At 63.9% G+C, this 13,525-nt stretch overlaps 2 protein-coding genes across 2 annotated transcripts; one reads left to right on the top strand and one right to left on the bottom strand.

Moving 5' to 3' along the window:
• Positions 1-827: 827 nt before the first annotated feature.
• LOC119849247 (lysophosphatidic acid receptor 6-like) lies at positions 828-6,718 on the bottom strand. Its single transcript, XM_038386073.2, has 2 exons — positions 5,227-6,718; positions 828-2,844 (listed from the first exon to the last, which is right to left on the bottom strand). The coding sequence occupies exons 1-2, from the start codon at positions 5,650-5,652 to the stop codon at positions 1,756-1,758; spliced, it is 1,515 nt and encodes a 504-aa protein (XP_038242001.1). The 5' UTR covers positions 5,653-6,718; the 3' UTR covers positions 828-1,755.
• Positions 6,719-8,202: 1,484 nt separating this feature from the next.
• COPS6 (COP9 signalosome subunit 6) lies at positions 8,203-12,751 on the top strand. Its single transcript, XM_038386078.1, has 10 exons — positions 8,203-8,360; positions 8,940-9,065; positions 9,554-9,685; positions 10,432-10,520; positions 10,951-11,013; positions 11,434-11,481; positions 11,579-11,693; positions 11,809-11,901; positions 12,140-12,240; positions 12,520-12,751. The coding sequence occupies exons 1-10, from the start codon at positions 8,273-8,275 to the stop codon at positions 12,658-12,660; spliced, it is 996 nt and encodes a 331-aa protein (XP_038242006.1). The 5' UTR covers positions 8,203-8,272; the 3' UTR covers positions 12,661-12,751.
• The last annotated feature ends 774 nt before the right edge of the window (positions 12,752-13,525 follow it).

Below are 13,525 nucleotides of genomic sequence, written 5' to 3'. Positions count from 1 at the left end.
GGAAAATTTGTCTTATGAAAGGAGACTCAAGGAGCGTGGCTTGTTTAGCCTACCTAAAAGAAGGTTGAGGGGAGATAGGATTGCTCTCTATAAATATATCAGAGGGATAAATACAGGAGAGGGAGAGGAATTATTTCAGCTCAGCACCAATGTGGACACAAGAACAAATGGGTATAAACTGGCCACCAGGAAGTTTAGACTTGAAATCAGATGAAGGTTTCTAACCATCAGAGGAGTGAAGTTTTGGAATAGCCTTCCAAGGGAAGCAGTGGGGGCAAAAGATCTATCTGGCTTTAAGATTCTACTCGATAAGTTTATGGAGGAGATGGTATGATGGGATAATGGAATTTTGGTAAGTAATTGATCTTTAAATATTCAGGGTAAATAGGCCTAATCCCCTGAGATGGGATATTAGATGGATGGGATCTGAGTTACTATAGAAAATTCTTTCCAGCGTATCTGGCTCGTGAATCTTACCCATATGCTCAGGGTTTGGCTGATTGCCATATTTGGGGTCGGGAAGGAATTTTCCTCCAGGGCAGATTGGAGAGGCCCTGGAGGTTTTTCGCCTTCCTCTGTAGCATGGGGCACGGGTGACTTGAGGGAGGCTTCTCTGCTCCTTGAAGTCTTTAAACCACGATTTAAGGACTTCAATAGCTCAGACATAGGTGAGGGTTTTCGCAGGAGCGGGTGGGTGAGATTCTGTGGCCTGCGCTGTGCAGGAGGTCGGACTAGATGATCAGAATGGTCCCTTCTGACCTTAGTATCTATGAATCTATGAGGCGAATCCGGGGGGTGTTTGTGCAGGGAGGGATGGGGACATAGCATGATGGAAACGTTGCTTTTACTTGGCAGGAAAGTGCAAAATGTACAAAAGAGCCGGGACGGGGGGAGCAGGACACAAAAACACAACAGGGGAGGTTCCACGACTCACAGGTTCTCCTCCAGTCATTCAGACACAAATCGCACATCCCAGTATCACACACACATACCCCAGCACCCCGCACAGGGTTGCGCGCACACATACACACACAGAGCATTGCACAACCCAGCATCACACATCTCAGCATCCCACACACAACCCAGCACCCTGCACAGTGTCGTGCATACACACAACTAGCTGCAACTATCCCAGACATACACAGCTGCCTCCCTCCACCCCAAGACACACAAATGCCAGTGTCCCCCAGTGCCCCCTGCCCAGGGTTTCTCTCTCTGTTTCACACACACAGACACACACCGAACAGGGCAGGTACAACCCTCCCGAGTCACACCTTTCCTCACAGGACAGTCCCACACACTGTCACAGCCAAGGAGATGCAAGCTCGGCCATTCACAAGGGTAAAACACACACACGCTCCTGTAACACGCACACAGAAGCACACTCTGGCACACAGTCACACCTATCACACCCACAGACTCCCTCGCATGCACACACACACAATGTCGGTTCAATTTGGTGAGATCCAATGGTCCCGACAAATGGCAGGTGTGAACAAGGGAGAGATGCCGACCACTCGGTCTTTGGCATGGCTGTGCGCTCGCTCGCTCGCTCACACACACACACACACGGCTGTGCACACACGTAATACTACACAGACGTACACACCCCTGTAACACTGTTCACCATCCCTCCCTTCTCCAGCAGCAGAGAACCCAACATCGGTGCTTCGGGGGAGGGTAACACTGACAGCTGGGACGCAAGTGGGGAGAGTCCATTGGTGTATCCTCAGGAGCCGAGCACGGGGGGACCCTTCAGGCCCCTCCATGGGTGGCGTGGGACGAGGTCACTGTCTTGGGGTGGGACCCCCGGGAGGCTCCATTGTCCAGCGCCTGCAGCCCCGTGCCCTGGGTGTCCTCGGAGGCAGCCGGCCGCCCCCAGCAGCACCGGCCGCTGCAGGGCGGGCTCCAGGCAAAGCGCTCGACCGCGCAGTAATAGACCAGCGGGTCCAGGCAGGCGTTAAGGCTGGTCAGGGCCATGGTGACGCGCCGGGCGGCGTAGGTGCCGCGGAGGAGCTGGCAGCCCTCCAGTGCCCCCAGCCGCCACAGCGTGTGCACCACCTGGGTGATGTGGTAGGGAGCGAAGCAGAGCAGGAACACCGCCAGCACAACCAGCACCGTGCGCAGCGCCTTGCGCCGGGCAGCCTGCGAGCCGGGCGCCATCCCCGGCATCTCCAGCAGCCGGCGGGCGATGAGCGGGTAGCAGATACCGATGAGTGCCAGCGGCACCAGGAAGCCAACGGCGGCGGCGAAGAGGCTGACCCTGGAGATCCGGCCCTTCCAGGAGTCGCTGGAGAAGTTCTCCAGGCAGGCCAGGCGCCCGTCAGGGAAGGGGCGGGTGAGGGGGCCCCGCAGTGTCAGGTACAGCACGGCCACGGCCAGCAGGGCCCAGACGGCCAGGCAGCTGGCCACGCGGTAGAGGGGCCGGCGCAGGCGGAGCGAGCGCAGCGGGTGCACCACGGCCACGTAGCGCTCCAGGCAGATGCAGGTGAGGAAGAGGGAACTGCCGTACAGGTTGGCGTAGAAGAGGGAGCCGGTGATCTTGCACAGGGCCTCGCCGAACACCCAGTCGTTGCGCAGGGCGTGGTAGGCCACCCGGAAGGGCAGGGTCAGCACGAAGATCAGGTCGAGGGAGGCCAGGTTCGCCAGGAAGATGTTGGCCGGGGCGGTGGCTGTCCGGGTGCGCAGGAAATACCAGAGCACGGAGAGGTTCCCGGCCATGCCCAGCACGAAGACCAGGCTGTAAACCACGGGGAAGAGCACGTACTGGAAGTCGGCCTGTTCCCCGCAGCCCGTCTCGTTGGGGGGCAGCGCCGAAGCGTTCGCGGCCAGGGTCCAGCGAGGCTGGGAGCGAGGGACAGAGGTTAAAACCCACACAGAGCTCGGCCGGCCCTCACTCCCGACCCACGGCCCCCCCTAGCCCAGCCCAGCCCCCTCACCACCCTGCCGGTGCCCCACACTCCCGACCCACAGCCCCTCCTAGACCAGCTCTGCCCCCCGCAGCCGTACCGGTGCCCCTCACTCCCGACCCACAGCCCCTCCTAGCCCAGCTCTGCCCCCCCCAGCCGTGCCGGTGCCCCACACTCCCGACCCACAGCCCCTCCTAGCCCAGCTCTCCCCCCCCAGCCGTGCCGGTGCCCCACACTCCCAACCCACAGCCCCTCCTAGCCCAGCTCTGCCCCGCCCAGCCGTGCCAGTGCCCCTCACTCCCGACCCGCAGCCCCCCCCAGCCCAGCCCAGCCCCCTCACCACCCTGCCGGTGCCCCACACTCCCGACCTGCAGCCCCCGCTAGCCCAGCTCTGCCCCCCCCAGCCGTGCCGGTGCCCCACACTCCCGACCCACAGCCCCCGCTAGCCCAGCCCTGCCCCCCCAGCTCTGCCGGTGCCCCTCACTCCCAACCCACAGCCCCCGCTAGCCCAACCCTGCCCCCTCACCAGCCCTGCCGGTGCCCCACACTCCCGACCCACAGCCCCCCCTAGCCCAGCTCTGCCCCAACCCGCCATGCCGGTGCCCCACACTCCCGACCTGCAGCCCCTGCTAGCCCAGCTCTGCCCCCCCAGCCATGCCGGTGCCCCTCACTCCCGACCCGCAGCCCCCGCTAGCCCAGCCCAGCCCCCTCACCACCCTGCCGGTGCCCCACACTCCTGACCCACAGCCCCTCCTAGCCCAGCTCTGCCCCCCCCAGCCGTGCCGGTGCCCCTCACTCACGACCCGCAGCCCCCGCTAGCCCAGCTCTGCCCCCCCAGCCCTGCCAGCGCCCCACACTCCCGACCCACAGCCCCCCCTAGCCCAGCCCTTCCCCATCACCAGCCCTGCCAGCGCCCCTCACTCCCAACCCGCAGCCCCTGCTAGCCCAGCTCTGCCCCCCTCAGCCCTGCCGGTGTCCCTCACTTCCGACCCACAGCCCCCAGCCCTGCCGGTGCCCCTCGCTCCCGACCCGCAGCCCCCTGCCAGCCCAGCCCTGCCAGCGCCCCTGACCCGCAGCCCCGCTAAATTCACTCTACGGTTGGCTTTGTGCAGTTGCAGGTGGGCTGGGGCCCAGGAATCTCCTTGTTTGCATCCCAGCGCAGGGTACCGGGGGCGGGAGGCTGTGTCTTGGGCCCCGTTAGCGCCCAAGAACTGAGCTCCTCCCCACTCCATGTGCAGGCAGGGGGCTGCCCCTGGATCCCAGAGCCCTGGGAAGAGCCCGGGAGGGACCCTGCCAGGCTGCCCAGGCGTTTCCCTGAGGAGCTGCAAAGGAGTATGCTAGGAATGCCCAGGGTGCAGGGGGCGGGTGTTTGCTGTGTGTGTGTGGGGGGGGCTGGCTCCGAGGAGCAGTGTCGCAACCCAAATGCTGCTTAACGGGATCTGCACCCTGCTGCGCACACAGGCGGGGCTGCCTGTTGTGGGAGGGGAGGGGGCCAGCGGGGACCCGGGGTCAGAGCCAGGCTGCAACAGGATGGGAAGGAAGAAATTTGGGCGCCAGCTGGCAGACAGTTCCCTCAGCCTGCTCCAAACCCCCCACATCACCTGGCTGCCCACAGGACTCCTGGGTTCTCTCCCCAGCTCTGGGAGGGGAGAGGGGGCTGGTGGGTTAGAGCAGGGTGGCTGGGAGCCAGGAAGCCTGGGTTCTCTCCCCAGCTCGGGGAAGGGAGTGGGGTCTCCTGGGATAACTCTGGATGTTGTAATTCTCCATATAACCCTCCCACATCCCGTTTTGAACCCTGCTCAGCCCCATACCCAGTGGCAGGTAGTTCCACTGGCTGAGGGGTGAAATGAGCTGCCCTAGGGACAGAGATTCCCGAGCCTGGCTGAGCCCTGGGACAGGACACCCAGGGGGGTCAGGATGCAGGGGATGGGGTGACTCCGCCCCATGTGTCAGTTCTGGGGTTACTTGTCCCCAGGGGCCCTCTCCTTCCCCCACTGCATCCCACAACCCCTTGTTCCCATAGCAGGATGCGGGAAACCCAACGCCCTTCTCCACCATGTGCCTCCCTCTGCCCTGTCTCCCCCAAACTCCCCACTCAGCCTCTCAGCACCTGAGTGGGGCCCCCACAGCAGGAGCAAGTTCCCCATGGGTGGGTCCTGCCCTCAACCCTTCAGGGGACCCCTTCCCCCACCCCAAGTGTAGCTCTGCCCAAGGCATTCCTGCCTTCTCCCAGCTGTCCTAGATCCAGGAATCCCCTGCTCCAACCCAGCCCTTCCCCACCTGTCCCGACCAGACCCCCCAACCAGCTCTGACTCACCACGTCCATAGGAACTAGGATCCTGCAGCTTCTCTGGGGAGAGTCCAGGCTCAGACAGACTGGGCTGCCGGCCCCCCACCCCCCCAGCCAGGGTGGAGGCCCTGGCAGGGCGGGGAGTGAGAACACCCTAATCCCGCCCCCTAGCCAGGGAGGAGGTTCCCCAGCGGGAAGGGGAGAACACCTTAACCCTGGGCAGACAATTTGCCTTGGCGGGGTGGGGGCTGATCCCCAATAAGACCAGCCCTGGGGGGCTGCCAGGGGTCCTGGCAAGTCATCGCTTGGGGGTCCCTGTGTTTGGGGCAAGGCTGTTGGCTCCATGGCCGAGGGGCACCAGGTCTGTCCCTGGGCATCTAGTGACCCTGCTGCTCCTAGAGCCGGCAGCTCCTCTCCCTTCGGGGTGAAAGCCCCCCCGGGGAGGGGGGGCATCAGCTGATGGGCGTTACACTGTACATACAGACCAGCTGCTGTCTGCCACCCCCCCGACCGAACACACACAGAGGCACACACTGTCAGCCTCCCGCTCACTCACATACACACACACACAAATGCACACTGACGCACTGCACATACTCACAGCCGTGTAAACAGACACCCTTGCACCAAAACACACACACACTAACCCAAACACACAAAGGTACATGCACGCGCACACCCCCCCCCCCCGCGGTTCAACACATTCATATCCTTTCTTCCTGCACACCCTCACTCATGCACACACGATACACCTTCATTCATACCTACACCCTGTACACCTTACACACTTGCACTGACACCCCGCACGCTTCTGCTCACACCACGCACACCTCCCTGCTCAGCCTGACACACCCAACCTGTGTTTTGCTGTCCTTTTCACCCCTCCCCCATTTAGCACAAATCATTTTTGGCTTATTTGCCTGCAGGCTGGGCCAGGGGAGCGGGAAGCCCCGTCTTGTGCCCATAGGGTGGGGGGCTGACGGGAAAAACAGGCCCAGGGCTGGGAAATTCCAATTATTAAGTAATCGGATTGTTTGCAAAACACTTCCGAGACCAGCTTCCTGCTGCTGTGGCTGTGACATTGTGGTGTGTGTGTGGGGGGGTGAATGTGGTATGTGACTGTGGTGTGGTCACAAGTGAGATGTGAGGGAGTGGGTGTGAACGTGATGCGATACTCTATGTGGCTGGGTGTATCAGGAGGGGGGTATGTCTGTGAGTGGTACTGTACCTGAGAAGTGGGCATTGGGTGTGAATATGGTGTGCAACACTGACGGTGGCATGCCTATGTGTATGATTGTGATGTGTTGTGGGTGAGAGGGTGTGGCATTGGCATGATTGTGGTGTGGTGCCATGTGTGGCAGGCGTGTCCAACTCCAGGGGTGTTGTGCAACGTGGTGTGTGTGCATGACGGGGATGTGTGCGTGCGATGTCTTGTGCTATGTGTGGTGTGTGTGCAACATGTTGTGTGTGCGACATGCTGGGTGTGCGACGGGAGTGTGGGTGTGTGATGTGTTGCGTGTGTAATGGGGTGCGTGCAATGTGTTGTGCACGTGTGAGCGACATGTGCGCATGACAGAGTGCATGTGTGCAACAGGGTGGGTGGGTGTGCAACATGTTGTGCGACATGTATGTATACAATGTGTTGTGTGCGTGTGTGAGACAGGGTGTGTTTGTCTGCGATGTGCTGTGTGAGGTGTTGTGTGCGTGAGACGGAGTGTGTCTGTGTGCGACGTTGTGTGTGTGACGTGTTGTGTGACGGGGTGAGTATGTGCGTCATGTTGTGTGACGTGTGGTGCTTGTGACAGGGTGTGTGTGCATGTGATGTGGTGTGTGACGTGGTGTGCATGACGGGGTCTGTGTGCGTGTGCGACATGTGCATGTGCATGTGCGACGTGTGTGGGTGTGATGGGGTGTGTCTGTTCATGCATGTGACGGTGTGTGTGCACGCACAAACATGTGCGTTTGAGTGTGATGCGTGTGTGTGCGATGTGTTATGCAACATATTGTGCGTGTGGACGTGTTGTGCGATGGGGTGTGGGTAACGTGCGTGTCTGGAGACGGGCTGTGGGTGAGACTGTGTGTGTGTGCGTGCGTGTAGGACGGGGTGGGAACCAGGACGATGCCCGGGGCAGGCCCAGGGGCGGTGCGGGGAACGGAGGGGCTGGGAGGGTGCCAGAGGGGGAGTGGGGGGGGCCCAAGGGCAGTGCTGGGGGGGCCGGAAAAGGAACTGAGGAGCTATCCCGGGGGGACAGAGGGTGGTGCTGGGGGGGGCGCAGGGGCAGTGCCGGGGGGGCGGGAGGAGGAGCGGGGGGCCGGGCCACGAGGGGGGGCCCGAGGGCGATGCGGTGGGGACAGGAGGAGGAGCAGGGGGGACAGAGGGTGGTGCCGGGGGGGTGCAGGGGCAGTGCCAGGGAAGCAGGAGGAGGAGCAGGGCGGTGCTGGGGAAGGAGCAAGGGGGCCCTGGGGCGGTATCTGGGGAGGGCGGGGAGGCCCGGTGGCAGTGCCAGGGGAGGAGGAGTGGGGGGGCCCAGTGGGAGGGGACAGGGGGGCCCCGGGGCCAGTGCCGGGGGGGGCCGTGAGGGGGAGCGGGAGGGGGCTCAGGGCGGTGCCGGGGGGAGGAGCGGGGGGGCCCTGGGGCGGAACTCGGGGGGGCGGGGGGCAGTGCCGGGGGGCTCAGGGCGGTGCCGGGGGGGGCGGGGGAGGCCCGAGTGCAGTGCCGGGAGGGGCCGCAGGAGCGGGGGGGGGGCCCGAGGGGCGGGGCCGGCGGGAGGGGGCGGTTCCCAGCCACGAGCCGCCCTGAGCTGGGGCGGGAACCGAAGCGCCGGACGTGAAGCATCAGTTCCCTCCGCGCATGCGCGGGGCCGCGGCGCAGACTCCTACGGCTAAAGCGCTAATCTTTGCAAATGCGCATGCTCAGGACGCCGGCAGCCTCCGCCCTCGCAGCGCGCATGCGCCAGGATGTGGCGCGCGCGCGCGCGGAGGGGGCGGGGCTCCCTAAGCGGAGGCAGTAGGGCGCAGGCGCAGTGCGCGGGTACTTGGCTACGGCGGCCAGACCGGGACATACGGCGTCAAGATGGCGGCGGCGGCGGCCGGGGCCTCCTGCTCGACGGCGGGGAGCAACGGGGGCTCCGGGGCCGGCGGGATGGAGGTGGACGCGGCAGGTACCGGCCCGCCCTTGGGCGGGCGGGGACAGAGCGGGGCTGGAGGGGGATAGCGAGCCCGCCCCTCCCCTCGGGCCACGCCCCCCAGCGACCCGTCCGCGCGCAGACCCCGCACCCTCCCCTCGGGCCACGCCCCCCAGCGACCCGTCCGCGCGCAGACCCTGCACCCTCCCCTCGGGCCACGCCCCCCAGCGACCCGCCCGCGCGCAGACCCCGCCCCCTCATTTTCCCTCAGGCCCGCCCAGAGTGGCCTTGTCCGGGCCACGCCCCCTTCCAATAGGCCACGCCCCCTCCGAGACTCCTTCCCCTTGCGCCCTGCCCCTCAGAGACCCCACCCCCTCCCTATGGGGCTCTGCCCCTCTCATGGGTCCTGCCCCCTTCCCCTTGGACCCCCCCGAGACCCTGCCCCAGTCTGCCCTCGAGACTCCCCCCAGCAAGGTCCCCCCCTCCGTCCCCCCCGAGGGGCAGGGACCCCAGGGTCTCCCAGTGGGGCTCACTCCCCCACCCCCATTGTTTCCATCCCCCCAACCGACCCCCGTTCTCCTGCCCCGCTGACCGCGTTCTCCCCCCGCCCCGCAGTGCTCCCCACCGTCATGGCGTCGGGCGTGACGGGCAGCGTCTCGGTGGCCCTGCACCCGCTGGTGATCCTCAACATCTCCGACCACTGGATCCGCATGCGCTCGCAGGAGGGGCGCCCCGTGCAAGGTACCGGTGTCCGCACCTCCCCCGCCCGGGGGCCCCCGGAGGCAGGCCAAGCCTCCCGGCGCCTCCCCCGCCCAGGCAGCCGCCAGCCCGGGGGCCCCCAGAGGCAGGCCAAGCCTCCCAGCGGTCTCCCCCACCCCACGATGGCAGCCGCCAGCCCAGGGCCCAGCAATGTCCCCCGTTCCCAGCATGATGCCCGGCTGGGTCCCATCCCAGTGCTGCTCTGAGGACCCCTCCCTCTGTTCCCTTCGCGCCTGCTCTTGGGAGTCGGGGCACACCTTGCCCCTAGACCTCTGGTCCTGCCGGGCTGGCAGGGGCTGTGGGGGCATCTGCTGTTTAAGGCTACATTTGTGCCCCACCCCCCACTGTGCCAGGGAGGAAGGGTCCAGCCCGTAAAGCAGCAGGTTCCTGTGTTCTGAGGGTCCGGGCCCATGATTCCTGCCCCGGGAGGGTCTTGGCTCCCTGTGACACCCCTCCACCGTGTCTGCCAGTGATCGGGGCGCTGATTGGGCGGCAGGAGGGCCGGAACATCGAAGTGATGAACTCCTTCGAGCTGCTGTCCCACACAGTGGAGGAGAACATTGTCATCGACAAGGAGTACTACTACACCAAGGAGGAGCAGTGTGAGTGCGCACGGAGGAGATGGGGGGCTGAGCGGCTCTCCCTCCCGGAGGCGACTGCAGGGGCACGGTGCGGAGGGGCCTGGTAATACATGGCAGCAGTGACAGAGCCCGGCAAGTGGAGTAGGAATGGGGGTGTGATGCTTTGGCAGAGAGTCAGTGTGTAACCAGGGGCATAGCGAGCAGGACGGGAGGGGATTTTACCTCTGCATGCAGCGTCCAGTCCCGGTGTCTGCATTTTAAAAGGGGGGCAGGAAGGAGCCACACTGCTGCTTCCGAGGCTGGGGAAATGTTCTCCAGTGAGACACTTACCCCACCCGGCCGGTGTTCTTTGTTGGCAAGCAGACAGGGGGGTGATTTGGTGACGGTCCCTTCATGGGGAGAAAGGTGACGTGGGAGAAGGTGCCAGGTACGAAAGGGCTCTTTGAGCATAAGCAGAAAAAGTACTGGTGGAAGCTAAAACCAGAGCAGTCCAGGTTAGAAAGAGGGGGCAGATCCCCAGCTGGGAGGGTGATTCGCCTTTTCAGCTCTCCTGGGTCGTGGGGGTTCTCAGTCTGGTGATGGTTGGAGGCTTTCAAGCCAAACACAACACGAGGGAACTGGGCGAGAGTCTCTGGCCTGCAGAGCTCAGACTTGAGGATCGAATGAGCCTGGCTGGCCTGACTGTCTGTAGATCCCTGAGTTGCGGGGGCAGGGATCTGCCCCCCCCCACCCCGCTAACCATGATCCTCTCTGTCTCCACCACCCAGTCAAACAGGTCTTCAAGGATATGGAGTTCCTGGGCTGGTACACAACGGGTGGCCCCCCGGACCAGTCTGACATCCACGTCCATAAACAGGTCAGGCCCCACTCCTCTCCCAGAGCCGGGGAGAGAACCCAGGAGTCCTGGCTCCCAGCCCCCACTCCCCTCCCGGAGCTGGGGAGAGAACCCAGGAGTCCTGGCTCTCGGGTCCCCCTGCTCGAACCCAGGAGTCCTGGCTCTCAGCCCCCCTGCTCTAACCCATCAGCCCCCATTCCCCTCCAGGGCTGCGAAGAGAACTCAGGAGTCCTGGCTCCCAGCTGCCCCCGCCGGCCACTAAGCAATAGCGGGAGCTGCCATTTCAAAGTCCCAGAGTCCCTCTGACCCTACGTGGCAGGGGAGGGACCCTCCTACATTGGGGGTCTTTGGTGCAGCCCCTGGGTGCCTGCAGCCTGTGTGCAGTGGGTCGGGGGGGCAGGGCCTGACATTGACACGCACCATGCTCATGGTCGCCTTTCCCCGAGCCCAGGTGTGCGAGATCATCGAGAGCCCCCTCTTCCTGAAGCTGAACCCCATGACCAAGCACACGGATGTGAGTACCCCCCCTAACCGCCTGATCCAGAAGGGGCTGCCTGGGGCCCGGTCAGTAGGGGATGGGAAACCAGCCCCACATCTGCCCCAAGGAGCGAAGTCTGGCTTGAGGGCGTCTGTCCTCCCTGCCCCCTGCAGCTTTGGCTGCGTATGGAATTTCCCTTCACTTCCTGCTCAAACCACCGCTCAGTAGCCCTCGTGCCCCACCCCAGAGGGGCCACGTCTCAGTGCCAAGCGAGGGGTCCCTGTATGAACAGCCCCTGCACCCCTCCCCAGAATAAGCTGCATCTTAGAGCTGGGTGAGCGGTCCCTGTATAGCCTCGTACCTCACCCCAGAGGGGCCGTGTCTCAGCCTGCCCTACCCCTCTCGCTGTGGGGTGAGGGCGTCCAGCGTATCAGGGTATTTCTTCTCTGTCCCCAGCTGCCAGTCAGTGTCTTTGAGTCAGTGATCGACATCATCAATGGAGAGGTAAGTACCTTCCCCCAGCCCCTGCTATGCTGTGCGTGTTCCCTAGGGGGAGGGGCTGGTGCTGGCCCAAAGCCCCCTGATGCTCCCTTGCCCCCAGGCCACCATGCTGTTTGCGGAGCTGACCTACACGCTGGCCACAGAGGAGGCAGAGCGCATCGGGGTCGACCACGTGGCCCGAATGACGGCGACCGGCAGCGGGGAGAACTCCACAGGTGAGCGTGTGGGGGGTGGGGGTAGGGGAGGACTCACCAGGGGTGCGTGTGCAGGGGACACTGGAGATGGGGGACTTCAAGGGTGAGCCTCCTGACCCTGCCCTCTCTCCCCCAGTGGCTGAGCACCTGATCGCCCAGCACAGCGCAATCAAGATGCTCCACAGTCGGGTCAAGCTCATCCTGGAGTATGTCAAGGCCTCAGAGGCAGGTGAGGGCCTGGGCTGTGCGCCTCAACCCCCGCTCCCTCCCATTCAGTTCATCAGGGCCCCCCATTAGCTCCGGCACCCGCCCGGTTCATTGGGGCCCTGGGCTGCGCTGGCCCCTTAGCTCTGACACTGATCCCATGGCCCTGGTGGGTCAGACCTAGGCTGCCCCCCCACCCCCTGCCAGGTGGGGCAGGGTCCATGGTGCTGCCCGCTTTAACTGTCTCTCCCCTGCCCCCCCAGGTGAGGTGCCCTTCAACCACGAGATCCTGCGTGAGGCCTATGCCCTCTGCCACTGCCTTCCTGTCCTCAGCACCGACAAGTTCAAGACAGACTTCTATGACGTGAGGGCGGGCTGGGGCATCTGGGCTGGGGGGATGTTTCTGGTGGGGCGAGCAGGGGGCTGGGTATCTGGCTTGGGGGTGAGCAGGGGTTGGACGGGTGTCTGGGCCAGGGCAGGCGCAGACTGGGGGGGAGCATCTGCTGGGATTGCTGGCAGGTGGGAAGCAGTCTCCCTACTGCTGGGGTGGGGGGGGCTGGAAGCAGTCTCCCCAGGGCTGTGGGGGGCTGAGAGGCAGGGCAGCATGCGTGTCTAACCCCCTTGCCCTCCCTTCTCCCCACAGCAATGCAATGACGTGGGGCTCATGGCCTACCTGGGCACCATCACCAAAACCTGCAACACCATGAACCAGTTTGTCAACAAGTTCAACATCCTGTACGACCGGCAGGGCATCGGGCGTCGCATGCGGGGGCTCTTCTTCTGAGCTCTCGTCCCAGAGGGGGCGCGGACTGGCTGGGCACAGCCCCCCTCCTGGCACTCTCCCCTCCCCTCCAATAAACTCCTGTTGGAGAGACGCTGGCGCCTGCTCACTGCTGTCCGGCCACAGGACGGGCTGGGGGCTCCGCTCTGCGGGGGGGGAGGCTCCCCACAGCCCTGCTGGAGTGCAGCCGCTGCTCCCGTGGCCTCACCCTGCCCCTGTGAAAGCAGGTTACAAATCAACAGCCCAAGCCTGTCTGCAACGCCCTCCCCCTTTATATGTCACAAGGGTGCAGCGTGGGGATGCTGGGCTGGGGTAGCTCCAGTGTTGGGCTCCTTAGAGAAAGGGCAGGGAGTCAGGACTCTATTCCCAGCTCTGGGAGGGGCGTGGGGGCTGGCAGCTAGAACTCCTGGGTTCTCTCCCCGGCTCTGGGAGGGGAGCAGGGGCTGAGGAGTTAGAGCAGGGGGGGCTGGCAGCCAGGACTCCTGGGTTCTCTCCCCTGCTCTGACAAGGGAGTGAGGGGTGGGGGTTAGAGCAGGGGACCTGGGAGCCAGGACTCCTGGGTTCTCTCTCTGGCTCTGGGAGGAGAGTGGGGTCCTTGCATTTACCTTGATGTGTGCTGTAGGTGCGTTGGTCACAGGCAGCGAGAGATACAAGGTGCAGGAGATAGTATCCAACTAACCTGTGTCGCAGAGAGGCCAGCTTTGAGCTCATGCAGCTCTTCCGCAGGTCGGGTCACTGCGAGGAACTGCCCCAGACAGAGGCGTCACAGCAGGAGGTGTTGGAATTGATAAATCACCACAAATGAGTCATGTGGACGGAGGGCAGCCCCTAAGCCTTCTAAAGGAACTCAAAAACTGCAGAACCGCTA

Source organism: Dermochelys coriacea, chromosome 28, assembly GCF_009764565.3.
Source record: "Dermochelys coriacea isolate rDerCor1 chromosome 28, rDerCor1.pri.v4, whole genome shotgun sequence".
Classification (NCBI taxonomy): Eukaryota; Metazoa; Chordata; order Testudines; family Dermochelyidae; genus Dermochelys; species Dermochelys coriacea.
Note: the sequence above shows the minus strand (reverse complement) of the source record. Positions and strands in the feature narration are given on the sequence as shown.

Bases quoted from the DNA above. Each gene is read 5' to 3' on its own strand.
- LOC119849247 (XM_038386073.2), bottom strand. From the start codon at position 5,652: ATGCCCCCCCTCCCCGGGGGGGCTTTCACCCCGAAGGGAGAGGAGCTG. The intron at 2,845-5,226 runs GTGAGTCAGAGC...CCTCGCTCCCAG, and splicing joins TCCTAGTTCCTATGGACGTG to CCTCGCTGGACCCTGGCCGC.
- COPS6 (XM_038386078.1), top strand. From the start codon at position 8,273: ATGGCGGCGGCGGCGGCCGGGGCCTCCTGCTCGACGGCGGGGAGCAAC. The intron at 11,902-12,139 runs GTGAGGGCCTGG...CTGCCCCCCCAG, and splicing joins TGTCAAGGCCTCAGAGGCAG to GTGAGGTGCCCTTCAACCAC. The intron at 12,241-12,519 runs GTGAGGGCGGGC...TTCTCCCCACAG, and splicing joins TCAAGACAGACTTCTATGAC to CAATGCAATGACGTGGGGCT.